General features: G+C 44.3%; 1 protein-coding gene and 1 long non-coding RNA gene across 6 annotated transcripts in view; one reads left to right on the top strand and one right to left on the bottom strand.

Moving 5' to 3' along the window:
- The window catches only part of FGF14 (fibroblast growth factor 14), a 634,217-nt gene that overhangs the window by 459,840 nt on the left and 160,274 nt on the right, over nucleotides 1–14,103 (top strand). The window contains exon 1 of one of the 2 annotated variants that reach the window (XM_070800452.1): nucleotides 12,401–12,860. The exons of the other annotated variant lie outside the window; for it this stretch is intronic. Coding sequence (XP_070656553.1) covers nucleotides 12,668–12,860 — 193 coding nt within the window. The 5' untranslated portion in view covers nucleotides 12,401–12,667. Of the gene's footprint in view, nucleotides 1–12,400; nucleotides 12,861–14,103 lie in introns of those variants that run through there. 2 annotated transcript variants of the gene reach the window in all.
- Nucleotides 9,932–13,249, bottom strand: LOC109566936 (uncharacterized). 4 transcript variants are annotated; one of them, XR_011569808.1, is made up of 4 exons: nucleotides 11,163–11,955; nucleotides 10,882–10,958; nucleotides 10,553–10,768; nucleotides 9,932–10,235 (listed from the first exon to the last, which is right to left on the bottom strand). It is a non-coding gene; the product is annotated as an uncharacterized lncRNA (long non-coding RNA). The 4 variants fall into 4 exon arrangements; XR_011569807.1 differs by lacking the exons at nucleotides 9,932–10,235; nucleotides 11,163–11,955 and adding an exon at nucleotides 12,797–13,249 and having other exon boundaries at nucleotides 10,464–10,768; XR_011569806.1 differs by lacking the exons at nucleotides 9,932–10,235; nucleotides 11,163–11,955 and adding an exon at nucleotides 12,142–12,364 and having other exon boundaries at nucleotides 10,464–10,768.

Raw genomic sequence — 14,103 nt, 5'->3', positions numbered from 1 at the left:
TGAAAAGCAGAAGGCAGCACCTGAGTGTCTGCTCTCACTCCTGTAGCAGGGCCTCAGGGGCTAAAACCGGAACCTCATAGTGTAAAGTCACGTCAAATTGTTGTCGCCAGTTTATACTCAAAAATCCCTGAGATGAACACATCTGAGACGTGTCCTGTTAGAACTAAATCTCTGGAGAGGCCCACTAAGCCCATTTTATGGGCTTCCCAGGTGGCGCTCAACATTCAGAAAACTAAGATCATGGCATCTGGTCCCATCACTTCATGGCAAATAGATGGCGAAACAATGGAAACAGTGACAGACTATCTTTTGGGGCTCCAAAATCACTGCAGATGGTGACTTCAGCCATGAAGTTAAAAGACACTTGCTCCTTGGAAGAAAAGTTATGAGCAACCTAGACAGCATATTAAAAAGCAGAGACATTACTTTGCCAACAAAGGTCCGACTAGTCAAGGCTATGGTTTTTCCAGTAGTCATGTACAGATGTGGTTGGTATAAAGAAAGCTGAGTGCCTAAGAATTGATGCTTTTGAAGTGTGGTGTTGGAGAAGACTCTTGAGAGTCCCTTGGACTGCAAGGAGATCCAACCAGTCCATCCTAAAGGAGATCAGTCATGAATATTCATTGGAAGGACTGATGCTGAAGCTGAAACTCCAATACTTTGGCCACCTGATGCAAAGAACTGACTCATTAGAAAAGACCCTGATGCTGGGAAAGATTGAAGGTGGGAGGAGAAGGGGACGACAGAAGATGAGATGTTGTATGGAATCACTGACTCAATGTACATGAGTTTGAGTAAGCTCTGGGAGTTGGTGATGGACAGGGAGGCCTGGTGTGCTGCAGTCCATGGGGTTGCAAAGAGTGGGACATGACTGAGTGACTGAACTGTACTGAACAGGCGGCACTAGTGGTAAAGAACCCGCCTGCCAATGCAGGAGACGTAAGAGACATGGGTTTGATCCCTGAGTTGGGAAGATCCCCTGGAGGAGGGCATGGCAACCCACTCCATTATTCTTGCCTGGAGAATCCCATGGACAGAGGAGCCTGGTGGGCTACAGTCCATAGGGTCACAAAGAGTAGGACAAAACTGAGCGACGTAGCCCAGGGGGAGATGCACAGAGGTCGGTGAGCGTGGCCAGAGTTCTCTCCTCTTTAGCCCAGGTGGCTGCACCAGCTAAGCATCTGGGGAAGGAATAGTTCTGCCTGGACCCTTTATCTCTGTTCATTGGGAAGAGATCCATGTGTTGATATGCGTCAGTGTTTCAAAATTATATATATTTGTCTGCAAAGTAGAATGGCCCTTATTCCAGACTGATAGCTAAAGATTTCTTGCAAGCATTGGGTACTCTCATCTCTGGAAACTAGCTTCACGTCTCTGTAGGGACTCAGAGGAAAATAAAGTGAGTGACAACATGAAAAGGAGGGAAAGGGCACAAGATTGAGCTAAGAGGCATTTAGAGAATAGGAGAACAGAATTTGTCAATTTAAAACTCTCCATGATGTTCTGCCTGAAGTTACTCTTTTTCTCTGAAATTCCTTCCTTTGTGCACATCAAACTCACTGAAAAATTTCCGAGTTCCTTTAAAAATCTTTGACTTGAATGATACCCTTCATTTGCGGTCAGTGTCAAATCCCCAGGGAACACAAATTCTTACCTAAGGAGCTAGTCTACATTTCTAAAAGGAAATAGCAATTATCTACTACCCCTACAGCTAAATAAAAATGAAAATGGAATGGAGAAAAGGAAAAAAAAAAAAGATTTTCTGAATCTATTTCCTTCATTTGATGATAGCCTCAGGCCCTAAATCTCATCTTGCACTGCATCACACGTCTAGCTTTAGTTTTATTCAGCTCCTTTCTATGGTCCTAAATCTCAATGAAAGGCATGTTGTAAACTCAAGAAATTTAATTCTTCATGGATTTATATGGGACTTGGAAAATGCATCCTCACAACCCACAGGGGAACAAAATGGCTCTATGTCTGCAACGTCTGAGAATTGCTATGCTTTTTTTTTTTTTTTTTTCCTGAGAGATGCAGTAATTAAAGTCATAAGACATTCAGGTAAGTAGGTGGTATCAGAGAAGCCCAGCAAATAACAAGACATCTTTCTGAACAGGGACTAAAGCAACAGGACTGCAGAAGCCAGTGCTAGTCATATTCAATCAAGTAAACCGCTGGTGTTTTTTTAAAAAATTTCATTTGTACGAAACAGCGCTCTCATTTAAAAACTGGCATTCTGGAGCAGCTATCTTGTCCATAGCTGTGAGGTTGGGGTGTGATTGTCAAATGGTAGGCAGGGATCTGTTTTCACGTGCTTTAGATGGCGTGTAGGCATGGCGACATGATGTGAAGAGCCAACTCGTTGGAAAAGACCCAGATGCCGGGAAAAGTTGAAGGCAAAAGGACAAGGGGGCAGCAGAGGATGAGATGGTTAGATAGCATCAGCGACTCAATGGACATGAGTTTGAGCAAACTCCAGCCAATAGTGAAGGACAGAGCTGCCTGCTGTCGACGGAGTTGCAGAGTCAAACACCACTTAGCAACTAAACGACGATAACAAGTCGTGGTAGGCTGAATAATACACTCCTCAAAGATGTCTGAGTCCTTATCGCTAATCTCTAACTATGAATATGTTTACATGGTAAAAGAGACTTAGCAGATATGATTAAGTTAAAGTTGTTGAAATGGGAGATGATCCCGGGTTATCTGGGGGAGCCCGAGGTCATCACTAGGGCACGGCTGAGTGACTGAACTGAACTGATCTCTTGAGTTTAAAGAGTTTCTAGAGACATGTAGAATATACTAGTTTCTGATGGACTTCCAGGTCATGTAGTGAAAGTGTATGAAGTTTGATACACTGGCTTTTGCATCAGTTGCATCTTCTCAGTCACTAAACTGTGGCCAAAAAATGAGAGCAAATTTTGCTGTAAAGTGATTTTTTTTTTTTTTAACCAGAAGAAATACACCCAGGTTTTCATGTCAAGATTAGAGGTGATTTTATTTATCATTTGTTTTTATATTCCAATTTTTTAATGAGTACGTATTACTTTCATAGTCAGCAATGTAGTATTGGATGCTGTGTGCTCATTCCTTCTCTGTCTCCCTCTACAGTTGTGATTTTTTATTCCTGCTTTGAATACAAGTCACTTTGAGAATTGGATGAATTCTGTTCATCTGTGAACCCAGGTTCCTTAAAAATGCACATGTGTATGCTTAGTCAGTCATATCTGACTCTTTGCGACCCCATGGACCCCATGGAGTGCACCAGGCTCCTCTGTCCATGGAATTCTCCGGACAAAAATGCTGGAGTGGGTTGCCATGCCCTCCTCCAGGGGATCTTCCCCACTCAGGGATCAAATCCAGGTCTCCCACATTGCAGATGGATTCTTTACCCCCTGAGTCACCTGGGAAGCCACCCCCAAAATGCACATGCCCACATTCTTTTCCCTTTAGTACAAAATTCATGGGGAATCACAGATAATCCAAATCCATCCACAAAACTGCTGAAAGTCCTCAAATCCCATTTAAGTTTTCCCATCCTAGACTTGGTGCTGTGACAGCGGTCACATTTTAAGTAGATGGATGGAGGTAGCTTTGTAGGAAAAGGATATACTTAAGATCTGTTTCTTTCTTTCTAGCACTGTAAACATAACAGTCATTTATCATCTGTGAGGCTTAACATTTCCCCTAAACAGAGATCACGACACCCACTTCAGTACATGTAAAAGTTCTTCACAGACTATTACACAAATATTACTTGGGTGTATTGAGAGAGACATACTCTCAATTTGTGTTCAAAGAATTATGACCTAAACCTACACTCTAATTTATTCCTAATTTCTATTTCACTGTTATTGAAAAAAAATTTCAAAACTGAAATTACATAGCTATGGTCTACACTCTTGGGGTAGTGATGAAAATAGTGTTTTGAGATTCTTAAATGGGGAGTTTGCAATCACTTGTGTTCAGAAATCACTGGTGCTTTCTGATGACCTTTACCAGCACCAGGAGTTCAGTCATGTGCTTTGGCACATGCATGCGTGGGCATGCGTGTGCACATGTGTACAGGTGCACATGTTCATGTTTGTGTTTAGCCCGTATATTACTAAACACAAATACAAACATGTGCATCTGTGCTCATATATGACTGGGTTTCCCTGGTGGCTCAGCTGGTAAAGAATCCGCCTGCAACGCAGGAGACCTGGGTTCAATCACTGAGTCGGGAATATCCCCTGGAAAAGAGAACAGCTACCCACTCCACTATTCTGGCCTGGAGAATTCCATGGACTGTATAGTCCATGGGATCACAAAAAGTCAGACACGACTGAATGACTTTCACTCACATTTATTACTACATACAAAGAACATAATTAACCTAGAACCTTTCACAGCAATGGAAGAGACCATTGTAGTAATCGTTGAATAGAAATTGGTTACAATGTGATACTCTGATAAGGTTATATCATATGTGCACACAGACTCTTTGTGCTGAGAATATAAATTCAAGTTCATTTCTCATTTTGTTGAAAACTGAATAATATTTTTTTCTGTTGAAATATTTAATAGTCTTTTCAAAAACCCAGTTCACTGGTTAATGGTTAAATTGATGTTATTAGAGTGAGGAAGCATAAGTCAATACTTTCAGTTCTGAAATGAATGCTATGTATGTTTCAGGTTCATTTTAATATAAGGAGACTGGAAAGCACTGAGACTATTTTTACAGCGTATTAGTCAGATTTAAAAAATACATTAGATTTATAAAGCTAAGCCATCTGCTCATATCAATCTGGTATTGCTTCTATAGTGAAGAATGTTCACAAGTTTTCAGTACCAATAGTTTCCACTTTTTCTTTATTGAGTCAAAATATTAAGCAACAATAAAATGCCTTCCAGGTTTTTTAATAGATGGAAATCTGTTCCCTACTAGAAATAAATATATCCAGAAAAAATAATCAAGGAGGCTATTATAACATTAATGTAATCAATTACTCCTTGAAAATCTAATTTAAAACACTTTAACATTCATTTAGATTTTTTTTAAATCTAAAATAAAGATCAATAATACTATCACAGAAAAAATAAGACTTAGAACTTGAACTGTAATGAATGGATACACACCGTTCTTAATTAACTACCTGAAATTGTGTCCCAAGTACATCTTAACATTACTTTTTGATGTTCTTCCAAATGAGTAAAAATCAAAAAGGGTCATTAGTGTTGACTAAATTCTCAGAATTATCTCACACATTTTCAAACAGAACCTATTTAATCCAGAATAAAGAATAAAAACATAAATGCCGATATATCCTTTATGACCTACCCAAGCTCACCCGAAATTAATTTATGATAATTTATTTGTGAAACAATCTTGGGCCCTCATATTTTATCCTTAACTTTAAATGGTTCACAAGTGATTGACATTCAAAGCAAACCATGTGACAAAATGGAGTGAGTCAATTATTGGGTGGAGATGATCAAATAAGTAAGCAGTGAATATTTGAGGAATATTTGTTTCCACCCTAACTAGCCTTCCAATTCAGACCCACTGGGAGACAAAGGAATTAAGATAACAATGACAATAATGAAACTAAAGATATTTCTGAACACAGGTTCCCTGAAGCACTTAAAATCTTTTTTAATCAAAAGATGTAAGATGTTTCTAAGCAAAATACAGAGCACGACACAGTTAATAAAGGTAGAACTCCCATTCATAGCCTTGCATAGTGCCATTATATCCTATTCCGTTGATTCTACCATGCAAATAATTTTTGTATAAACATCTCTGAAATTGATATACACCTTGTGATTTATGACATGATATGGTTTAATAAAACATATTTTTTTCTTTGTACTTAAACGATGCTTCTTAAAGTCAATAATTTCTTAGATCTGATGAATTTGGTCACATAGAAATGATGTCTGTGGCTGTGGCATATATGAATAAAACATAGGCAGATTATCAGTTAGTGAAAATAAGAAGGATTTGCATTCAATAGTGAAATCAGTATCACAAAATATATTTTTAGACTTTTTTGTTTATTTGAAGTTGAGATAATATACTTGTTTTTAGTAAACTGTACAAAAACATATATTTAAACAACCTAATCAACAAAATAACCTAGAATATAACAAAAACTCTGAAGGCAAGGGGGGGAAAGGCTTTTTTAATAATGAAATCAGTGTCAATAAAGCTGTTCATTTTTTATGTACTCTCCTCCCTTAGACTTTATTTAGTTTTATATTTATAGATGATTCTAACTTATATTTCATCTAGCTTCCAATGATTGATTTGATGTAACAAGTTTGAAAATGGGGCATATTGTCAATTGGCAAATGGAACGCAGGACTTCCCAGGTGGCTCGGTAGTAAAGAGCCCACCTACCAAGCAGGAGGGTCGGGTTCCATCCCTGGGTCTGGAAGATCCCCTGGAGAAGGAAATGACAACCCACTCCAGTGTTCTTGCCTGGGACATCCCATGGATTGAGGAGCCTGGCGAGCTGCAGTTCCCGGAGCTGGGTTGCAAAGAGTCAGAGGACAGAGCAGCTAATCTACAACCTGAAAGCAAAGGAGAAGACAGGGTGTTGGGGGCGAGGATGAGCCACGGAGATCAGTAGCATTGTCCTCTCCAATCCGAGCGGAATCTGTCTCATTCCCTTCAGTAAGCCCTGGGAATCACTGCTGGAATTTACAACTCAAACTGCGTGTCATGTTAAGTTAAGCCTAAGTGATATAGCAAAGTATAAAGACGTCTCTGTGTATCCTATTTATGAGGTTGAGGTTGTGTATATTCCAAATGGAATTTTAGATTTCTTGGTGCTTAAACAGATCAAGCATCCTGGGGTAATTTATCCTTGACAGACTGGGCTAAGTGAGATTTTCCGTTCCTCTTATTTGGTATTAACTGTTTGGCTGTCTATGTATCCAACTTCTTAATTCTTTAAGCACCCACTTTGCCTTGTGCCATTTTAAGCAGTGGACATGTGACAGTTGACAAATGAGGCACAAAATACATCCCCTCTTATATTTGTGTTTGAAGACAGCAAGATAGTCCAAATAAATAAGATACATATTAAAATACATATATAACAATGCATAGAATTTTTTAAAGTTGTAAGTGCTCTGTAGAAGGAAGAAAGGATTGACTGGGTGGCAGTTGGTATTTTAGCCCCAAGAGAAGATCTCAACTGGGATGATAATCAGTAAGCAAAATTTTGAAGGGGGTGAGCAAATCACATGGAAGAGCCAGCATGGAAACCCTTCCATAGCAGCATGCCAGGTGGGTTGAGGAACAGCCACTGGTGAATGAAGAGAGAAGCAGAGATGACAGCAGATAGCAAACAAAGGTAGATGAGGGATACAAATCATCTGGAGCATTGTAGACACTGTGATGACTTTGGTTTCACAAAGTGTAGGTGTAGGATTGTGAACTGAGGCATAAAATAATAGGATTTATACCTTTAACACTTTGGCCACAGTGTTGAGGGCATGTTAAAGATCAAGGGTGAATCCCAAGGGACCAATCAGGTTGCTACTGTAACAGTTCAATAGATGATGGTAACAGGTAGCAACATAGACAGTGGGAAGTGATTGTATTGTAGATCTATTTTGATGACAGGGTGAATGCATTTTGCTGAGGAATTGCGTAAAGGTACTGAAGAAAGAAATGAGCTTAGTACAATGCCCAAGCTTTGGGCCAGAAGAACAAGCAGAAGGCAGATGTCATTGCAGAGATGGGGGACATTGTAAAGCACGTTAGAGAAAGGAAAGTGAGAGTGTAATCTTGGCCAAGTTAAGTCTGAGATGCCTACCAGACACCTTCATAGAAATTTCAAGGTAGGACTTGGTCATTGAGGAAATGAAGACCTGAGTAATGAGGATTTAAGGAATTACCAAGAGCTATCATGCATTTAATTTGGGAAGATCTCCAGTGTTCTTTCCTGGAGAATCCCATGGACAGAGGAGCCTGGTGGGCTGCTGTCCATGGGGTCACAAAGAGTCAGACATGATTGAACGACTGAGCACATTGAGTTTGCACTATGTGGAGTTGCACATTGAGTGTGCACTGCTGTATTTTATACACATGTTCTCCTTTAATCCTCATAGTGACCTTATTGCACTATTATGACTATTTTACAGCAAAGGAGATTGAAACTTAGGTTTAGATGAATTGCTCAAGGGTGCAGAGTAGAGTCTTTGTTTGCTTTACTCCAATTGTAATTTTAGCTACTGTTTTATATTGCCAAGGGGAGTGTGGGCAAGAGGCAATAAAAATGTTCCAGGAACATTGCATCTGTAACAATTGCAACCAGGAACAACATATGCAAACTAGAAGGGCCAAAGGGAACCTGGCATCTTCTGGAGAGTTGCGAGCACAGGGAAGTAGTTGGTAATCAGCTTCCAATGAACTAATGCTTGTGTGATACTTTGCAGTGTTAGAATTGTTTTCTTACAGGCACAGAAAATCTGTGAGGCAGGGAAATGTTTTTATTATCACTATTCAATGAGTGGGGAAAGAGGCTTACAGAGCTAAGTTCACAAATTTGGTCAATTGTGAACTAAGGTTTGACCTTGAACTTCTTTTTCCAAAACTTAGAATAATTTTTACATTTCTGAGTACTTAAAACATTTTTGTGTACCTATTTAGAAGGTGGAGAAATATACATGAGGTTACACATATTTTGATACCAAAAAGCCATGGAAATTGAAACATAATTTCCAAGATAGAAGTAAGTGATCTGAAAGACAATGAAAATAATAGCTATCATTTTTAAGCACTGAGGATGTTACCAGACACTGGACAAGGATCTTTACAATTGTTTATTAATTTTAATCTCACAAGAACTGAAAAGGAGATTTCATTATCATCTCAGGTTTAGAGATAAGGAAACTGAGGCTGAAGGAGACTAAAGCAATTCACTGGAGATCTTTATACAGGCAGGATGGAGCAGAGGCAAGAAATGAACGCACGAGGCTGTCTGAAATGAGAGTTCAGACTCCTGACAGGTTGGTCAGGAGGCATTGCTGTCTCGGCAGTACTTCATTGTTTGCTTTTGTAAAGTCAAATGTGAAATTAGTGACACCAAGGAGGTCCTCATGAGTGTGAAATTATTTTCTGAATCACAGCAAGGTATGGATTTGTGTTCACCTGTCCTGAACGGTTTTCACCCGGTCTGTTTTTTTTTTTTTGCACATGCTTTTATCACAGTTTAAGACAGCAGATGGCTCTCTTGCGTTTTTTTTCATTACCTCCATCTGTAAACAACTAAACAGTGTTTTGGGGAGGTGAAAAGGAAAACGCATGGATTAAGCGAAAAGACCGGGATTCTCCCAATGCTGCCCTCAACCCATGCTCCGCTAAGACAGGAAACCACACAAGATAGAAATGACCCCGTTTAAGGCTTGTGAAATTCACAGTCCTGCGTAGATGCGCTGAGACTGAGGAGTCCACTGCGCCAGGGGTCGGAATGCATCAGGAATAAAATAGTATTTCTCGGTTATCAAAAAGCTGAAAGGCTTTGAGCTCCAAGGTGGGTTATTAATGCCAGTGGAAGCAGTGAGGATTAATTTCCTTCCCGCCTTGGATGGCGTGGGGAGTGGAAAGCTGCTTTTAAGGTAGAGCATCAGAGGCGCTCCCACGCTCAGGGAACTTGCTTCCTCGCTCAGCGCTAAGGCTGGGCAGAATCTCTGTCCGCGGTGCTGAATCGCACCCTTGTCTGGAGGTGGCTGACGTTGAAGGGAGGGGGTCTAAAGAAACCAAAACACCAACCTTCCTATGGATTATACAATCCAGAGACTTGTAGAGAAGACTGAATTATAAGAAAATGCCTGGAAAGAAAATAATTAACACAGCTCTAATAATAAGAAGCTTTAATCTGTTCAAGTTATTATACTAGACACATTTATTACAAGGATTAAAAAAAAAACTTTCAAAGCAAACTGGGTTATGTTGTTTGGGGCAATTGTACTATATTTAAAAGGTTACTATACTTAACATTTTGCTTCTTTGAAAAACTCATTACTATAAGTAAATATGTTTGCTTTAATTGTAAAGTCACTAGGAAATTGCAATCTGTAATGTCTGAAATGTCCAAATAGCCACTCTTCAATAATGGAAGGCAGGAGAAGCTACTTCTTCTGTTCAACACGACTTATTTCAGTGCGTTTTTAATAGCCTTTTATTAGGTGTATCCATCTCTGCCGATGACCTTTCCTTTTGCAGCAGGAACATGGCAACACTAAACACATAGTGTAAAAAGATAAGAACAAAGACATGTACACAGGGAGGAAAAGGTAGGCATAGAGTAAAACAGTCAACACACCCTCTTCCTTTACTTTTCCTATCTCATAGCTGGTTAAGGATTGCAAATCTCTGGAAGAATTCTTCATGCATATTCCTGTTAATAATCATGGCTATTAGATAGACAGATTTCGTAGGTGCATAAAACACAATAAGGCAGGGAAAGTCAGCTTGCAGAATATGTTCTTTAATGTTAAACATTATGTACATTATCCTAAAACCAATTTGATCTGCATTGGACTGAAATCTACATACTCCTTTTAGATTAAATTCTCTTCCTCCAAAGAGACTTGTTAGTAAATATGTTGTAAATACAACGAAGAACAGCTGAGCAGTAATTGCTTCCGTGGTGAGGCTGTGGGTAAGTTCTTCCATAGAACAAAAGGTGTCTAGCATCCTTGTCATCAGCCCTTGTCTGAACTTCTCCCACTTGCCTGGTTGCAGGTCTGCGTGGTACTTTGCCGCCTATTCCTGAGACAAAGACAAAGTGTGTGTTGGTTCAGAACTGCTCCCAGGCTGCTTGCTGTCCTCTTCCCAGCTCTAAAGCAGTTACCAGAGAAGCGATTGTTACAAGCAGCAATTACCAAATGAGTTTTCTTTCCTCCATTCTTCACACCCGATTGTGAGATGTCTAGTTCGCCCATTTCTTTTCTTTGCCTTCCTGGAATGACAAGCAGTATAAAGGAAAGAGGGAAAGGTGAGAAACCACAGGAGCACAAGCTACTCCTAGTTCTGACGCTCCGAGTGTATCCTAGAAACCATGGATCTGCGTTCACCCAGGCGTGAATTGTTTCTCTCCCAACCTCCTTTTCTAGGGCGCCCTCCACTTGCTCCCCTCCTCCTGGGCCTTCATATTTTCGCTCACCCAACACGGAACTGCTGTTGGGACACAGACAGGAAATCAGGGAGACTAGGCAGCAGCTGTTGTGTTTGAATGTCAGACACAGTTCATCCGCTTTGCTCCCTGGCTCTCTACCCAGGGACACCAGCTCTAATTGGAGTGTCCCTCAGTCTGGCTGCTTTCTCTTGTTACTGGAATACTGTGTCACTCTCCCCGCCCTTAATATTCTGTAGTGACTTCTTCAATGTTCCGTCCCCGCTGCTGTTCTGTAGCAGCTACAGCTGCAGCCATCTCTTCCTCCGAGTGCTACAGAGTAAATCTGGGAAGGCGGGGCGGGGTGGGGGGTGAGGTGGGGTCTTCTCCCCTCCCCTCCTCCCTCCTTCTTGCTCTGCTACGGTTTCAGGATGGCAAGCCTACTTCTCCGGGCAGCTAGACGAAGGAATAGTCCGGCGAGTCTGGGTGGATTAGGTAGGGAGTGGAGACGCCTCCCTTCTCAGGACCCACTCGCTTCCCTCCCAAGCTCCCTCCTCCCCTCTCCTCCTTCCCGGGGTGGAGAGGCTCCGGAGCTGGAGGGATTAGGCAGGAGGGTGGAAACCACCTCGCGTTCCAGCCGCGCCCGCGAGTTTCCGTGGACCAGGAGGCACGTTAAGATCCAGAAACCCTCGCTAAGCCCGGGGAGCCTCAGACACCTGCGAGTTTTCATCCAAGAAAAAGCGCGCTGATCATTCCTTCAATTCCACCTGCTTTGGTTCAGCCTCTTAGAACCCCACCCCCCTGCCACCCATTTTGGGCTTTCTTTTATATGATTATTAATATTTTTAAAGTCATCCTTGTATCTCCCCCATTTTTCCTTTTTTTTTTTTTTCCCTGAAGACTGACCTAGGAGGGGAGGGGGGGACGGGAGGGGAGTGGAGTTGGGTGGGAACGAAGCGCTCTGATTAGAGATCTCCTGGGAGAAGATTGCTCTCTCCAGATGCTGATTTCCAAAGCACTTGACAATCACCGGCAGAATCCGCGAGCGGGCAGCGGCGGCGGCACCGGCCGGGGGGCAGCTCGAGTCAGGCGCTGAGTCCTGCCCGGCGCGCCCTGGACGCACCGACGCGGAGACCCTGCGGGCGCCGCTCCTCCACTCCTTGCCCTGGAAGAAGGCGGCCAGCTCGCTCTCGCGTCCGGGAGGCGGGCCGGACAGCGAGGCCGCGCGAGTGGCGGCGCCTGCCCGTCGGAGAGAGGGCTCGGGCGGCACGCGGGGTGACCGGCGGCGCCCGCAGCCCGGGCCCCACTCCCGGCTCCGACGCGGCCGCCACCTCGGGCTCCCGCCGCGCCCCAGGCGCATTTGCGCGCCGGGCCCCGCGCTCCGCGGAGAGGGCGATGGGTCCTAGTGGGGACTGAGCGCCCCTGCGCCCTCTCCCCAGCCCTCCTCTCCGCCTCCCCGAGGGCAAGCCGCCGCCTGCGTCTCCCCGTCCCTCTCCGGGGTCCCTCGGCTCCCTTCCCTCCGTGCCTCCCTCCTCCGGACCCGGGCCGGGGCCACCATGGCCGCGGCCATCGCCAGCGGCTTGATCCGCCAGAAGCGGCAGGCGCGGGAGCAACACTGGGACCGGCCGTCCGCCAGCAGGAGGCGGAGCAGCCCCAGCAAGAACCGCGGGCTCTGCAACGGTAACCTGGTGGACATCTTCTCCAAAGTTCGCATCTTCGGCCTCAAGAAGCGCAGGTTGCGGCGCCAAGGTCTGTGCGGGGGGTCCCGGTCGGGAGGCGCGTTCTCGGCCCTCTCCCATCTCCTCGCCTGTGTGGGGCCTTTTCGGGCCCCCCTCCCGCCCTCGATCTCTCATCTCACCCCCGCACCCCCACTTCGCTCCCCTCCCAGACAAGTCTCCCTTCCGAGCGCTCCGAGCGCCTTCAGCCCCCGGGAGCTGGGAACCGGCTCTCTGGCAACCTGTAGCCCCTGAAAACTCCACCGGCCAGAAGCCCGCAGGGTGGCCCGTTCCCACCGCTGCCTCTAGCTCTCCAGGCGGATGTGGGCTGACCCCCCAGGGAGAATCTCTACTCTCTCTGGGCTTCTTCCCCGCCCGGGGCGTAGAGTCTGACTCCGGAATGTTGGGGCGGTGGACGGGGGATGGAGGGGGGACCTCCCTTAACACCTCGGGGTCGCGCCGGCTGCTTCCAGTCCGCTTGGAGATGCCGGGAATTTCTGGGTCTGGCCTCTCTGGGTTTCCAGGGCTCTTGGAAACCCGCTGGGCTCTCAGACCTTGGCGGAGGGTGGTGATCTCCGCCAGGCGCTCGGCGGGGGGCTGGTGCGAGAGAAGTGAGTGGGGGTGTGTTTGCCTTGGGAGCCAGCTGGGTTGAGATTTACCAGAAAGCTGCTTAGCGGGCAGCACTGGTCACTTTGAAGTCTAGGGATCGCCTCTTGGGACGAGGAGAAGGGCGCAGAGTAGGAAGAACGCATGGGAGTAGGGGGGTTGGCAGACAACCCCATACGTGGTAGTCTTGATTCAAGGACTCAAGAATTACACGAGGCAAAAGAGGCAGTTACTATAGTCAGATGACGAGAATAGTTGCCTCATTGGACATATTTTTCGGGAAATAACTAGTGCCCAGCAAGACCTTCTGGTGCTGCCTTTAAAATGACCGGAGTCTCAGAAGGGACTTACCCCTGAGCTGAAGCCCAGAGGCTTTTGTTCCTTCTGCTAGTCGGCTGGGCATCCAGTTGCTAGGGGAGGTTGTTTGGCGAGCATGTGGGATGTTTCCGTGGGAGAAATGGAGATGGCTTGCTTTTCATCACTAAGTGGGCTCGGCAGGAAACACTGAAGAATATATTTACGTTAATAGGAGTATATGTTTGTCCAGCACATTATATTCCCGGTGCCCAGCTGTATTTATTTTAAGTTCCCTGTTGTTCCAAAGACGGGTAAGAGAAGCATGTGTTTTAGGTGTGTATCTATGTGAGGGTGTGTGTATCCCACACATTTGC

Source organism: Bos indicus, chromosome 12 (genome assembly GCF_029378745.1).
Source record: "Bos indicus isolate NIAB-ARS_2022 breed Sahiwal x Tharparkar chromosome 12, NIAB-ARS_B.indTharparkar_mat_pri_1.0, whole genome shotgun sequence".
In the NCBI taxonomy this organism is placed as follows: Eukaryota; Metazoa; Chordata; class Mammalia; order Artiodactyla; family Bovidae; genus Bos; species Bos indicus.
This window is presented reverse-complemented; position numbering and strand designations above follow the sequence as displayed.